The 15,313-nt window shown below is 48.7% G+C and overlaps 1 protein-coding gene across 1 annotated transcript; it reads right to left on the bottom strand.

Annotated features, from left to right (window-relative positions):
* Positions 1–81: 81 nt before the first annotated feature.
* On the bottom strand, positions 82–2,710 carry Ste14 (isoprenylcysteine carboxylmethyltransferase ste14). Its single transcript, XM_076796390.1, has 3 exons — positions 2,101–2,710; positions 1,181–1,660; positions 82–1,081 (listed from the first exon to the last, which is right to left on the bottom strand). The coding sequence occupies exons 1-3, from the start codon at positions 2,296–2,298 to the stop codon at positions 899–901; spliced, it is 861 nt and encodes a 286-aa protein (XP_076652505.1). The 5' UTR covers positions 2,299–2,710; the 3' UTR covers positions 82–898.
* Positions 2,711–15,313: the final 12,603 nt, after the last annotated feature.

The following is a 15,313-nucleotide window of genomic DNA, read 5'->3' as shown; positions in this document are numbered from 1 at the left end:
TCTTGTATCGAACGTGACTGCTGTTTCTTGAAACTTAAACGAGAATTAAGTTCGCTAGTCAGACGAATAATAGCCGTAGCAAATGTTTCAGAATGTCGTTTATTGGTTTGCGAAACGTTACAATGATACATTGTACTTCCGTTAAGACTCGTAAAAAACAGGATAAACGCGAAACAGACAGAGAACTGTAAACGAAGCAAACAGAACAAAGATTACTTTACAGCAACGTGTCTGCCTGTCGAATGATTCACTGTCAATTACAATCACAGAGTTTTCTAGATTTGTATGGCGGAGAAGAAGCTGCGTAGCGCTCAGTTCTCGGTAGCCGACAATATTGTAATTCTAACTTTAAGTTGCCACAGAAAGAGAGAGAGAGAGAGAGAGAGAAAGAGAGAATGTGTGAGAGAGAGACGACGGGAATAAAAAATCAACCGGGAAATGTCCCAGCGAGCCTTGCGGAACGGCGACATCGATCCCATTGTAAATGTCCGTGTACAGATAATTACGTTAAACGCCAAAAAAGAGTTTCTAGCATCCTCTAACTGTCCGACAAACCGAATGAATGCTTTTTCTGAATGTCGACGCAGAAATGTTCGCCGCACCACCACCGCAACAGAGTACGTGTGTGATGCCGGTACATATATACACGCATATATGTATATGTATATGTATATGGATACAGAATTAAGTATAAAAGCAAGCAAAACCGTGTAATCGATCCATTGAAAGTATCTATCGTAACAATGAAAGTGTAGCCTATTGTTATATGGGATAATTCTTCAAAAACAAATGAGACAATAAATATAATTTTGTTAAGAAGACACTGGTTGATCGTTGCTAGTTTCGGCAACAGGTCGCGGCCACTCGATTATTCATGCATTCACACTGCAACTGGCTGCTATAAATTGGCTTTGTAACCGGATATGAACGGCAGCCCCGTGCCCACTGACTTCTGGTACTCGGCGTAGTCTTGACCGAAGAAATACAACAACGTGATCTCCTCAAGTTGTATACGAGCGTGGAAGAACTTCCAGGACACCACTGCGTAGGCCAGCAAGCAGATCGGGTTCTGGAGTATCAGCTGGAAAACGAAATAAATTACTATGCCTCATTTTCCTTGTCTACTACTACTGCTTTACTGCTGGTAATCAATTAAAATAATGTTTCGTTGGAATGTTACCTGTGTCCCAATGGACCAGTAGTACCAGCCCACATAGCTAGGGTGTCTGCAGAGTTTGTATACCCCGTAAGTAACCAGTTCATGGTCGTCGTCCTTCTCACTCTGTACAATGTGATTAAAGTTATGCCTAGCCGTGAACATGGCCAGCTTCCTCAACACTTCCCCGCAGATGCACAGAAATAATCCAAAGTAGGATATGAAGGAGGGTTCCTTCATCCATGGAAGATACTCCCTCTCCACGATAAACTCTACCCAACTGGAGCATGCTGCCACACCGTAGGCTATGCTATGGTTTAAAATAAAGCTGTCAATAGACAGGGTAGACGGGTTTATCCATGCTATGCTTAGGAACTCGGAGTAATGAAATGTGGCTAGCACAGTGATGTAGACACCAAACATCTGCCATGATGGTGGCAGAACCAGGGACATTAACAGACCAATTCCAAATGCATATCCTAGGAAAACTGCTCTGGTTGCAACCTGGAACAATGGAATCACAATTTCGATTTTTTTTTTTGGCGAAATTTCAAGGTCATTGGAATTTTTTTATGCGGAATGCTATATGTTTGATTTGACATTCTTGTAGAGCGTGAAAAGATAAATTGGACGACCATAATGACCATACCCTTTGGTTCATTTAATTTCGAGATACTTGTGTCTGAAGGGTTAAGTGCTCAATCTTTCAGACACGAATGTCTTGTTGAATGATCGAAAAGATATATCAAGTTACTTAGGTCGTTGGATTCGTCTTTTCACGCTCTACGAGAATATCGAAAAATATGTATAGGTTGTCGTTTCATGTGGCTCCTGAAACAGTATAACTTGATCCTGAGAAGTGTTTTTATAAAACGGTAAATAAGACAGATAGGGTGCCATTTAGTTGAGACACCCTATGCATTAAAAATAGTAGATTAATGTACCTTGTAGGTGAAGCCTCGGAACGTGAACAGCAGGAGGAAATTCAACAGTCCGAATTGAAATAAATGCATGAACCAGACATTGCTGAAATAACGCCGGTACACGTCGAATTCTAACCTCAAAAACAGCTCCGGCAGAACCGCCACTAACCCGGCTACAACGAAGGAAAATAAACTGATCTTTCCATCGTAACACAACATTTTACACTTTGTACACTTCACTCGTCCGAGGTGATCACCATCGTGGCTTAGCTTTGTAATTAGTTAATCCACTCTCCCCGAACCTCATCTTGTTTTCTCATCAAGGCGAGGGAAGCGTATCTACATATATAGCTTTCGACGATGTTGACGGATATCATATTGCTTTCGTTGGGAGTCAGACCTGTGGCGTCATTCGTATCAAGGTAAAGATATATCCTATGTACTTTAACCTGTGGTGACTTTCCCGGTTTGGACTGCACACCACAGACTTCTTATTTTCTAGTTATCAGTTGTTAAATATTTTCTGTGATTTAATAGGATATTTAGATGTCTAGATACGTGGAATTATCATGGTTATAATCGTGGAATATTGTGGAAATATTGGGGTGAATAGATGGTGAGGAAAGGCTTTTATTTTAATGGTTCTTTGAAAATGGTCGGTTGCACTGATCGCTTGTTACGTATCAGGCAGATGATTCTTGCCGTATTTGCCATAAAGAACTATGGAAATTACGGCACGAATTATTTGTGCGTAAAGGGCTCCGTACAGCGCCAAAGCTCGCAGCGGCGAAACGCTCAAACTGTTGGGCAACGTGACCGACGGAGAAGAGCAGTCGGTAATGTCAGCGCCATCTGACGGAGGGTGGTAAAACAATTTGGAAACATTGTTACCATCAGCAAGTAACTTACCATAAAGAACGCTGTCGGTAATTCCTAGAAACGATAGCTTCATAAATCGAAATTCAGGCACGAGATGGCGCCACTGTCTGTTTATCTTCTACTCTGTCGGTAAGTAGTTTGGCTAATAGTTTGAGCGTTTTGCCACTACGTGGAATGGCGCTGTACGGACCTTTGACGGGAGCAGATGATTCTTGCCGGAATTTACATTGCGTCTTATGGGAAAAGTGGTAAACATCATCTGTGCTGGAATAAAAAATATTTAATTATTTTTCGACGAGATTGTTTAATGTTTGATAGAACAAATTACGGCGGTAAGAATGTGATTTACACTGGACTTATTTCAATTTCGATAAAAAATGAATTTTCAGACAATCTTTCTAAAATGTTTGAAGGACTGCATGCATAAAGGAAGTCAAAACTGACTTAAATCATTACTTACGATCATCATTATTTAAGATCATAAGCGAGACAAAATCTTCGAACCGAGCAGTTCGTCGTCTCGTTCATCTGTTCCAGAACAAGTACTGGATAGGTCGGAGCAGTGGGAGTCTGTTGCCAGAGAAAACAGGGTTCCAGCTGGTTTGGAAGACAGCAATCCGACGAAGGAACCGTAGTCTGTAACCCGTTCCTCGGGGCGAAGCTGCGTTAATCTATCGGCTAAACAAAAAGTGCCGGTCGTTAGGTCTCCGTTCGAATCCCTTGAACGTTTCGCAGACTGAACGTTGTTCCTCCGGCGAGCTGTTAATCCTGATTGCGGCCGTTAGACGGTCCAATTTCGGGCACCGCGTGCCTCTGATCGGACAAATTGATTTACCTTCACCTGGGGGACGAGCTCCCATTGGCTCCGGCTCTCGTGGTGGTATCATCGAGCGAACATCGTGCCTGACAACGGGACGTTGTTCGAGCGAGCGTCAACACCGTTATTGGACACGAGACGTCCAATCAAAGTTGTATTCACGGAGACCACGGCAATATTTCGCCGGAGGAGCGACAGGCTTCCTCCATCACAGGCCAACAAATTGCCAATTTTTTCCCTCCTATGCAGGAAAAGGCTCCTTGTTTTTGGCTCTTCTCGGTCAATCCGACGCTAATTGCCGGGCGACACCACGCTGGCTGATTGGCCGTTCTTTGGGTAACAGCTCTGGACAACCGGAGCGGTGGTTACGGTGAGGATTCGCGTCGGGTTCTGATGGAAAGCTAGGTTTTGGTCCTTCATAGGTGGAGAAACGCCATGAGACCTAACTGTGCAAGTCCTAACAGTCTGGAGACCTGACGCTACAAAGAACTGTACTCTCAAGGACCCTTGTGAACTCTCAAGAACATCTCCTAGACTCTCCATGGACCCTCGAGAGCTTGCACCGATCCTTATGGATCCTTTGAGACTTGCAGTGGAATCTACAGTCCGTATAGGACCCTCAAGGATGTCCGAGGTTCGTTGCTGATCATCCTTGGACCTCCAAGCAGCTATTCAGGACTCTCTGGTACTCATAATGGACTCTGGAATCCATTTGGGACCGAGAACGAACATCAGGGAACTAATACAGTTCTTCAGAACAGTCCTTCTTAGAGTCTTGCCTCGATCCGGGGAATCAATTGGGCGATCCTTAAACGGCAAATACTCGACTACCCTTCCCTGTTGCCCGGAACGTTCGGAACGAAGGGAAGGGAAAGCAGAAAAGCCAGTTTGCCGAGGAACACAGGGAAGGTCGACAGAAAGGACGCCGGGTGTGAAACGGGACGCGGTCCGTTAGGGAGACACGAGCGGCGGATTGCGGTTGTTGCGCCTGTACAGATATTGATCGGGCAGGTCACGCAACAGGCTGCTTGTCAGGACACACTCGTCAGTTTTCTGCCAGCCAGCACAGCACAGCCAGGAAACTCGCCCCAAGGATCCTCTCCTCTCCTCGAGGTTAAACTCGCGCATACCCGTCGCTCCCGCCGTTCCACGGGAAACCGTCGACGCGGCTCCCATTAATAATTCACCGCGGCGCAGCCGTGGCACAATTTTCGGCACGGGGTATCCCTTTGCGGCGCCGCTGCACCCGCGAAATAATTCCCCCACGAATTCCGCGGGAAGTTCTACCGCCCCGACGACAATCGGACCCTTTGAGACCCAGCCGACGAGCGACGCGACGTACTCAAACGGATGGAGATCCGGCACGAAATAAGTTCCGGATTGAGTTACCCCGAGTCCCAATCCGTGACAACCAACTCCTCCATTATCTCCGGGGTTTCGCCCCTATCCTCTAACCGTTCTTATCTACGCTGCTTTCCACTTCCTCCCCCACCCCAAACCGCCGTTTTCCAAGGAATATTCATACCCTAGGTCTAGCCCCGTAGTTACACTCTAACCGTTTACAAACAGTCGCTCTACAAATATCGCAAGGGCTAAGCGCGTTAGGGTTGGGTCTCTAACTTTTTCAAATCGTCTGAATTGAATCTTTGGAGTTGGCCAATGTCTGAGGGAACTTGCTAGACAGTCCGGGTTGGGTCCGGAGATAGGCATAATGATCGTCGTCGCAGGTATAGCTTAGCTTTGGTCCTGATAGAGCAGGCTGTATAGCGTATAGTGTTAGGTCTTCGGACTGCTAGGTGTTCCGCAGGAGATCCTTAAAAATACTTGCGGGTCGTAGATAGGCTTTAGAGTCCACCGAGAGTCCAAAAGAATGGTTAAGTAGATCTTGAGGGTTGAAGAATCGCACGATGGATCCCAGAAAATCAACAAGGGCCCAAAATGGACTGTCGAGTCAACTAGTAGTCACCAGGGTTCTTGGGTGTTGCTCTAAAAATCGTTGCAGGCGAATCTTACCTCGAACAACGGGAACGGTTAAACGATGAGGGCCTGCGTTGCCGGTCCAAGCATTTCATGCATGTCATTTTTCCGGCCTCTGGAAATAATTACGCGGCTAAAGAGCTTGACCCGTTTCCCCGTTGACGTCAAAACTCGTGCTCAATTTCCGCGAATCCGCGGTGAGAATTTTTATTTCTTGGAAAACAGACAGGTGGAAGGTGAAGGAGGGGAAGAGGGGTGGGTGATAAAACAAACCGACTAACTTGCAATTTCTCTACTCGAGCCGCTCGAAAATACACTGGTCTCGGACGACGGCGACCCGGGAGTCCGTTTTAATTTCCAGCAAATGAAAACGGTGATTCCCGTTCGTCGCGACGGAAACTCTTCGCTCGGCTCGCCTAACGCCGGATTAGATAACTAATTAGCTACGTAGTTGCGGAGATACTCACGATGCAACCTTCCTCCCGTCGTCGTCGTCGTCGTCGTCGTCGTCTGCGGGACATTGCCTCATGAATGTTTACCAGCAACAACTCCGGGCCAGCCCGCTAACTCCGCTAATAGCTACCCGACAAAACAACGGCCCGACTAACTGTGCTAATTAACCCCGTATTCTTCATGAATTTCCAAAGACGCATCACACTTTGCGTTCATGCCCGACGAGGGTCGAAGATTTAGGACAGCAGCGTTAAAACTAGGTGGCCCCGCCTTTGTAGGTCTACCTTCAATTTTTCAAGCGCCGAGCACAGGACGGTGACTAATTTCCTGATGGAGGATTCAGCTTCGAATTATCTTGAGAATCTCAAAAATCAATCTCATAATCATCCAATTTAGACACAGCTGGTGTACTAGAAAATTGTAGCGGAGGTAGTCATCAGTGATTAGGACCGAGTCGTGTTGACATTGTACCAATGCCTACCATGAATTAGAGGGTCTAGCGTGGGTCTAGCTGTTATCCTAATGTAGTAGTCTGAATCTTAAAAATCCTAGGCCTTAAGATCCCAGGCCTAGCATCTAGAGACCCCTTAATAAACCAAGAACTAGCACAACACCAAAATGAGTCAAGAACCTTTTCTAGGTATCAGGTTTAGCTCCCTCCAATTAAACTTCGAGCCGGCCACAAGCCAATTCAAGGGCCGAGCTTCACGAACCTCCGCTGATGAGTCAAAGCTCCGGCTATCAAATTACATGTTCGATAACGCTGTCGGGTCTATTTCCCGGGGTCCGTGCCCGTCGGACGAGTTTCGCGGACGACGTCTCGCTGAAAGGCGGCCACGCGCCTGAAATTCCGTACCACCGTCGATATTAGATGTTGGTATCCTGTTCGGGGAGTGGGGAGGGGGAGGAGGCCTCGTAACCTTTCTTTCCGTGCATAAACATGTTATTTCGCGGCAGGGAACCGACGGGCGGACGTGACGACACGTACCAGAGCAGTAGCAGACCCGTCCGCCGCCCCTTTCTCCCGAGGCTCGCCAAAAACCTCGTTTCCGGTGTATAACGTAATTTCTCGGTCTCGCAACACCGCTCCCCCTGGTGGAAAGAAACGTCCTGGCCGATTCCTATTCCGGCGAGTATCTTGCTCCCAACACCGGATGCCCTCGTAACTTCGTGACTATTCTTCCACCGACGCTTAAATCGTTAATCGGAACGTACTACAACATTCGCCGGGTCCTACGCTCGGTTCGAGGCTTTCAACAGCCCGAGGAACGGCCATAAGACTCACCGAAATTCGTGGAGCCAATTAGTGGCAGCTGACAAGCTTCGGTACCTGAAGCTAACCCAGCCTGAGACCGAATCCTGATGTTGGTAAGAAGCTTGCTCAAAATAGATTCAGGTACCGCTAGGTCTACCCTAGACACGTTGTTACATCCTGAGCATCCCAACCCCGTGCCTGAAAAAATATCAAATCAGGAACCTAACTCAATCTCCATCACAGGTAGCTAATGGCCCTACCTGGCTACATTGAAGATGGAACTTGACCCATTTTTTGACCCGAGGATATTGATGACTATGCGATTAAGAGCGTACAATACGGATCCTGTGCGAACGTTGCTCAGGATTCATTTTCCTTTTCTTCAGCGCCGAGCTATCTCTCTCTGTTTGTGCCCTCGTCTATTTACTCTGTCCCAGTTTCGCTCGGGGCTCGGGACTTGCTTAGGCTCGATCCTAATTGCGCCCCGAAGTGTCTCCGCGCCTCTTGTCACGTTGTACATGTTAACGACACCCTGGTATTTCCGTGGTCTCTTCAATTACGGGCGCGTTGCTGCCATTTAACCCTCGCGGGATCACGTTACGCTACTTCGGATGCGTTTCCGTTGCGGGCGCGCCTTCGTTGCCACGTGGATGCACACCCCACGCCTCTAGAAACCCGCCGAACGTTTGTTTCCAACGATCCCTACCCGTTTCAGACGATTTTCCGGTGAATTCACGATATATGTCAACGAGACGGGTCTTGTCAGTGTCATATATCGTACAGAAGGCATACCCGAGCCGCGTTATGTTTACACTCCTCGACGTTCGAGGCCTCTCGAGATTCGTGGCCCCTCGCAAAGGACCCCGCGGTAGTGGGGATAATTCCGCGACACTCATCATCGAGGCCTTGGCGACATATATCGAGAAATCACTGTACATCGAAACCGTGCATTCAGGGCACCGTGTTGTTTCATCTTTCTCGAGATTTACAACTTCCCGATGCCCCGGCAACGAGTATTTCACATTGTGAGGAAACAACAATGGAAAATCGTGTTTTCCAGCGGACAGGGTCTTCGGTCACGCTTCCGAAGCATTGTACGTGACGTCACCGGGAAGAAAGATGACGGCCCCCCTCCACGGGAAAATAAGGGCGATTATTAGCGCGCAATTTATGTTCCATCGGGGCGCGAACGTCTTCTGCACGGACGGAGAAACTTTTCCGTGCGCGGGCTCCGCCGCGCTCTCCGCGCCGTTTAATTAAAATCCTTTTCGGTCCATTTCAGGGTGGCCTTGTGCGAGCCGCACAAAGCCAAGCGGACGTCTGCGTTCGCCTTTCGGCCGGCTAATTTCCGGCTTCGATGCCGCGCCATTGCCTGCCGAGAGGCCCTGCCCTGAAATTTCCACGAAGAATTACCGTGTCACCGGTGTCTAATAAAATTTGATTTACCCGGCCCCGTGGGTTTCGGTAATTGCCCCGGATCCACTTTTCGTTCCCCTCAGAAGCTGTTGGCTTCTTGAAGCATAGCAGTGCAGGAATATTCGTTTTTGTTGACCCCCCGGTGCCCGGGTCTATCTTGACCCAGACTATCGAAGTCGTCAAATAATTGCTTAATTTCCAGGGAACGATTAATTTCTGAGTCCACAAGAAGTACCTTCGGAAATACATATAATTAATAAATAAAGCTGTGTGGAGACCTAGTCGTCGTCAATGGCACAGTTATAAGAAAAAGGCCCAAGGTCTTTCCCAAGGGTTCAAGCGGAAAATTTCCATCTAATTTCTGGATCAATATTTCTTAGCATCTGTTTGAAAATTCTACCCCTGACCTAAGCCAGATAGCCCAGGTTAGGTCCAGATCAGATTATTGTTAGGGGTTTGTGTCGGGCTAAACGATACTGCTTGCAAGTTGCCTGGAAGCTCTCCGGAGGACTAGTATCGTTGAAAAATAGATCGGGCTTGTTTCTGGCTTCTTAAATTGTACAGGGAGAGAGCTCGGCGGGTTCCAGCAATAATTTAACGCGACCACGAGATTCCACGAACGACACAGGTGTACAGGCTGATCTAATAACGTCGCAATGGCTGGTTACCGGTCCTGCCAAGGGCTGCTTTGCATGGCAAAAGACACTGTTTCGCCCTGGGCCACCGGACTGTGTCAGGGTAGCCAGGGTGGATGAAGGGGCGCGAGGAGGAGGGACACAGGTGAAACGACGTCGCCGACGTTTAAAATTCCACGTCGATATCTGGATATCGGCTCGAGGCCAGGCCTGGACACGCTGTTTGCGTCAAACCATTCTTTTCTGGCCGCCTGCACACGTCCGTGCCGTTATCCGCGTACACGTCAGTTCCAATAATTGGAGGACCCTGATAACGGAGGCTCGCAGAGCAGCCCGCGGCGCTGGCGTTTATTAGCCGGCCGTGAAACCGTCGTTCCCCTAACCGCCATCCTCTTCCACGGCTTTCTCGGACGGTCCCCCAACGATCCTCTATGACTTTGCCTCTGTCGACATGTTTTTCGAATTTATGCGGGACAAACTTTGATGGACCTAACTTTGTGGAACCTAGCTACGATATGCTCAACCCAATGGAACCTAATTTCTAGATCTGTCCATTGTCCTTCTATGGTTTTCCGATATAGTCATCTTCGATATTTTTTTAAACTATGAAGCAGCTTGCTGAAAAATCTGAAAAAATTCAGAGATGATAGCTACGATCGTGTGTAGGTGTTACAAAAATTTTAACGAAATCAGTAATGATCTGTAGGTGTTACGTCTGTTTTTCTAATTTTTCGATTTCCATTTTTTACACCCAAAATCTCCAGCTGAGAAATTCGAAAAAATTCTGTAGCGTGTATGTCGACACCAGCAACGCGTCATATTTTTGTTATACTTTTATATCAAGAAATACGAGCGATCTAAATTGTCATCCCTAACCAACGGACCTGGCTTGCGGACCCTAACCGAGAAGTTACGCCAGAAGTCTAGACCTGCTTAAAATTGACCGAGACAAGCTTAGACCTAACAAGACACTTCATCCCCGACCAGATGTGACCTACCCCTGAAGAAACCAAGGCCAAACGAACTGAGACCCGGAAAGATCGATTTCGAGTGAACGTAGCTAATTGTCCTGGACATCACCATGGGTTTCAAAGGACGCAGGAAGAGAGGGGCACCGGTGGTTCGAATGGGAAAGGTCAGGGGAAGATTTCTATGGTGAACGAGGTGTGCGTCAGTGTTCTGGTTTCAATTACGGCGTTGACAGGCATCGGACGGGTCCGCGTTCGGCCGCTCGGCGACGATGGGAATGCTGGCTAGGGCCGAGGCTGACGTTCGTCCTTGAACTTTAATTCCGCGTGTGGGCGTAGAGATGGGGGGACACTGCGCGCCGTTCCCGTCGACGAACGATGGAGAGTGGCCTACGGGGGCCACGTGGGACGATCGGTTTCCCCGCAAAATCGCCGGCCGGTCGACGATTTATACGATCGAAACGAGCAGCCACGGTATTCGTGAATTGCATCCTGTGACAAGATGCGGGCCGCTTCTGCTGGTAATCGTCGGGAGTTACTTACAAATGGACTGGCCACGCAATTGACAGCGGAAGTGACTCGTTGTCCCCTCGGCCGAACCGACCAATCGTTAGTCTCTTGGTCCACGATCATTGCGGGCAACGTGACCCGTCGATCAAACCGGCCCGGAGCCCTTCCCCCCACTTTCATCTTCGAAGATGCTGGCCAGGATTTGAGGTCTTTGGCTAATTTTCATTCAATTATCTCCCCACCGCGTTCGCATAAAAATCTTCCATGTCTTTCAATCTAGTCTCCCACGAAGACCACGAAGCGAAGAATGTAAAAAAATTCGTACACGTCATCTGTCATAATTTTTTTAACTATGAAACAGTTTAGTGAAAAATTTTAAAAAATTCAGAGGTAATAGTCATAATAGTATATACCTGCTGTAAAAATTTTAACGAATTCGGTAACGAACTGTAGAAGATATGGCCGTTTTAGCGATTTTTCGTTTTTCACTTTTGACACCAAAAATCTGCGGCCAGAAAATTTGAGAAAATTCTGTAGCGTGCATCTCGATGCCTGCAACACGCCGTATTTTTGTCATAATTTTCTACCAAGCGAGGCTAGATTTGCAGGTGATTCTGATCTCGTTGGGACAGTGAAACAAATCTGTTTAAGCAACGTGGCCGCATAGCGTTTCACGGATGCACTCGTCTCGACCATGATTTTAATAACGCGTGGCAGGGGTGGTGTATAGAGGCCTCGGGTTGGCTCGGGGCTTTCAAAGGATCGACGAGGAGAAGAAACGTCAAGCCGGTGGCCTCTCCACGATCTTCTTAACTGCGCCCTTCTAATACATGATGCTTTTGAAAAGTTTGCTTTTTTTAGAAGAGTTTTTTTTTAAGCGGCCACTTGACACCATTCCCTCTTATAAGCCTCACTCGGCACCTCCCTCGTTCTCTCGTTCTCTCTCGCCCAGTCTCTCTCTCTCTCTTTCTCCCTCTCTCTCTCTCTCTTTCTCTATTCGTCTCTCTCGGGCGTACCGCAGATCCAACCAGCAGCTTCTGATCTCTATAAGCTGAGGTTGCCCCTAACATCGTATTAAAGGAAGATGTATCGCTTCTGGTTGGCCGTGTCCCCTCGCTACCTCGATTCCAATCCTTCTGTAGATCATAATCTCTGTAAAGATCCGTGAAAGACGCCTTGGTCAACCCTCCGATAGCAGGGTAAGCCTAACGTCTTTACCCAGACAGTTTCAGTTGGTAAATGTTACTCTGAGAGAAAAAGGTTACAATTTTACACGGTCAAACGTAATCCAACCTGATCAAACGCAATTCAAACGAACACAGACCTGACGCTATTACACCTGACGCTAATGTACCCGACACGGTCACTTCTAATCAAGCCTAATATGAACAAACCCAACACAGATTCAACGCAAACAAACCTAATACGATCAAACCCAACACAGCCAAATCAAACACAATCGAGGGTAATCTATGTTTGGTATGGTTAAATCTGGATTTAACTGTACCAAACATAACACAACACGACACAACAAAACACAACACAACATTGCTATCGATCGGACGGGCGTCGGTATTTCAGGTAAATTCGCGGAAATCATTTTTCTTGTCCGCGACACTCGACACCGTGACCAGATCCCTCCCCTTTATGGGGATGGCGATGGGGCTCGAAGGGTGGGGCGGTTTCGAGACAAATCACGCGCAGCACCGAAAGAGTTTGAGACCCCGGAAGATCCTTATCGCGGGGCAAATGAAAAATCGATGCCGGCCAAGTGGGAGAAACACAAGCCCGCTAATGAGTACAGTCAATCAAGGCGCGAATAAAAGGAGAACCACCGAACGAGCGGCGTCGAATAAAGGTTGCCGGGGACTGGTGACGTAAACAATGACCTGCACATCGGCCCCGGTTTATTTCCAGTCCGTCTGCCACGGTTCGCAGCCGTATCCAACGGCACTCTTTTATCCTACCATCTAGTGGATCTTGGAATTAGCGATTCGTCGGGACGACTCAGCAATGCTTTATCCCTCCGGTCTCTCGGAAATCCACACAATGCCTAAAAAACGCGACTGGGTCGATCGAAACCGTACCAGATTCTTTCGATTTTCATCGATTTCGATGAACGCTCGTACAGTAGCGCCTCGTTAGTTCACACATGATCACACGTGAAGAATCAGATGATTTTACAGAACGTTGGGGTTCACCTGAAACGTTGGTGAGAAATTTAACGCGTGGACTAGTAGCGAGGCACAACTGTACACACAGTAAATATAGGTTACTACAGTAGTGCCTCGATAAAGGATCAGGGAGCCCAAAGCCAAGAATAAAATTCGACACATTGACAACTATCGAAGCGTTCCCGTGCTTGAAAAACGATTCGCTGCATCTCAGATCCCCGGATAAGGGAAGGCCAAGTTAAAGGTCTTCCTCGTAGATAATCTCGGTCCTCGACAACCCCTAATTTTTAATTTCTGGGACAGGGTTCGCGGAGCCCTTGATTGCACCTGTTGGAGCACCGATTAGATCGCAATCATGCTGATAGGGGGTCCTCGAATCGGCCAGGTGCGCCGGAACAATCAAGCCCTTGCACACGTTGCGATTATTCCGGGGGACGTTAGCTGATGGGCTCGTCAAGATTAGGGGTGCTCTTATTTTAATTTTCCCCGGGGGAGGGCAAAGAGAGCGAGAGAGAGAGAGAAAGGGAGAGAGAGAGAGAGACGGTGGAGGATTGGCCGAGGCTGGTGGCTCGGTTCAGGATCGCTTCGGGGCCGTTTCCACGCGCGAGAGCAGCCCTGCAGCGATTCCAAGCCCGGCTGGATTCGTAAGAAATCGATACGCAGCGAACCTGCCACCTGCTGGCAGCCTCCCACCGACGACCTAGTGCAGGTGCCTCTCCTCCGCTTCCCTCCAGGACTGATCAGCTCCTGCGGGACCGGCACGGCCTTGATGCACGGAGAAAGTGCCACTCGACTACTCTGCTCCTGAAGGTATTCAAAACTCTTGACCCTGGGCCAGCTATCCGGGGAAAGTGCTTCTCCTTCCATATTTCCCTCGAGCTCTTAGCCCCTGTGCGTGGATTAGGCCAACAGGAAGCGTAGAAATTTTCTATCATTTTTAAGGACCACCTGTACACTTGGTACAGTAACGCCTCGGTGCTAGATATTTTCTCATACGAGTCTATTTGTGATTAGGCTCGAGGCAGCCAGGGAGATGGTTAAAGTGGTTTTCAGCGAGTTTCACGGGTGGGCTATCAGTGACCCATAGTTGAACTGGTCTTCCCAGGACCTAGAACACTATGCCAACAGAAGTACCCGTTCAAAGAATAGTTAACATTCCGGGGGAGTCTGTCAAAAGCGTCGAAAAGCTGTCTGGCCTGTTTGAAGATCGGCCAGGAATAATGATCGGAGGGTGTGCGGGATCGATCAGAGGATGAAGGGCCGGGTAGTTAGCCGAGAGGATCAAAGATGCCCGTTGTCAGCGGGCCGGTCAAAGCCGGCGACATTCCGGACGACGCCTGGCGGCGTGTAAATCTTCATTTGGCACGAGCGCGGGCAATTTTTCAGGGCGGCAAAGCGTTCGACGAAAACCGGGACACCGTTGCCGGCGTTCCCTGTGCCCGGTCAGGCTAAAGAGGAAAAACGAGCGAGGCGAAATGGGCCGTTGGCTTAGGGGAGGCGCGCGCGAGGGCAGGCCGGCACGACAGAAAAAAGGAACCGGAGAAGAGAGAGGGAGAGAGAGGGAGAGAGAGATAAAAAACAAAAAAGGGTAACGGAGGAACGTGCCGGTGGCACTTTGACCGGTTAAGGTAATAAAATGCTCGGCCGTGAATCCATTGCAGCGAAATCGAGTCGTCAATTAAGTTCCCCCCACTCCCCTCTCCCGCCGCCGCGCCGTTCGACGCTCGGCCGAGCGTGTAATCGATGTAATTTAATGAATTACAACGGGACCGAGCCGGGAAGAAGACCGCGCGTTACGTCGCGTCGCGTCGCGTCGGCTAGAAAATTCGAGCGGATCCGTTGCCGTTGCCGCCGCTAGAAAAATCCACGCCCGCGCGTTTCCCGTGATCGATTGGAATTTAATGGGGCCGAACCCTTCAAGATTCGCCGAAGATTTATGGCCGACTCGACGAACTTCAAGATCCTGCATTACCCGAGGAGATTGCTCTAATCTGAAACTGTTGCCCTCTCCGTACGTTACCGGGCGGGCGGGCGAGCGAGCGATTCGCCCAGAATGGGAATACTGATGCAAAGTGTGATTCTTGCGGCGAGATTGCGGCTACAGTTTATGTCCCGAGTCGCTGCCGCCGCCGCCGCGGCGCGCCGTCGAC

Source organism: Halictus rubicundus, chromosome 11 (assembly GCF_050948215.1).
Source record: "Halictus rubicundus isolate RS-2024b chromosome 11, iyHalRubi1_principal, whole genome shotgun sequence".
Lineage (NCBI taxonomy): Eukaryota > Metazoa > Arthropoda > Insecta > Hymenoptera > Halictidae > Halictus > Halictus rubicundus.
This window is presented reverse-complemented; position numbering and strand designations above follow the sequence as displayed.

Excerpts from the sequence above, each read along its gene's own strand:
- Ste14 (XM_076796390.1), bottom strand. The coding sequence starts at position 2,298 with ATGTTGTGTTACGATGGAAAGATCAGTTTATTTTCCTTCGTTGTAGCC. Across the intron at positions 1,661-2,100 it reads TCCGAGGCTTCACCTACAAG|GTTGCAACCAGAGCAGTTTT; the intron begins GTACATTAATCT and ends CCATTGTTCCAG. Across the intron at positions 1,082-1,180 it reads ACTGGTCCATTGGGACACAG|CTGATACTCCAGAACCCGAT; the intron begins GTAACATTCCAA and ends TTCGTTTTCCAG.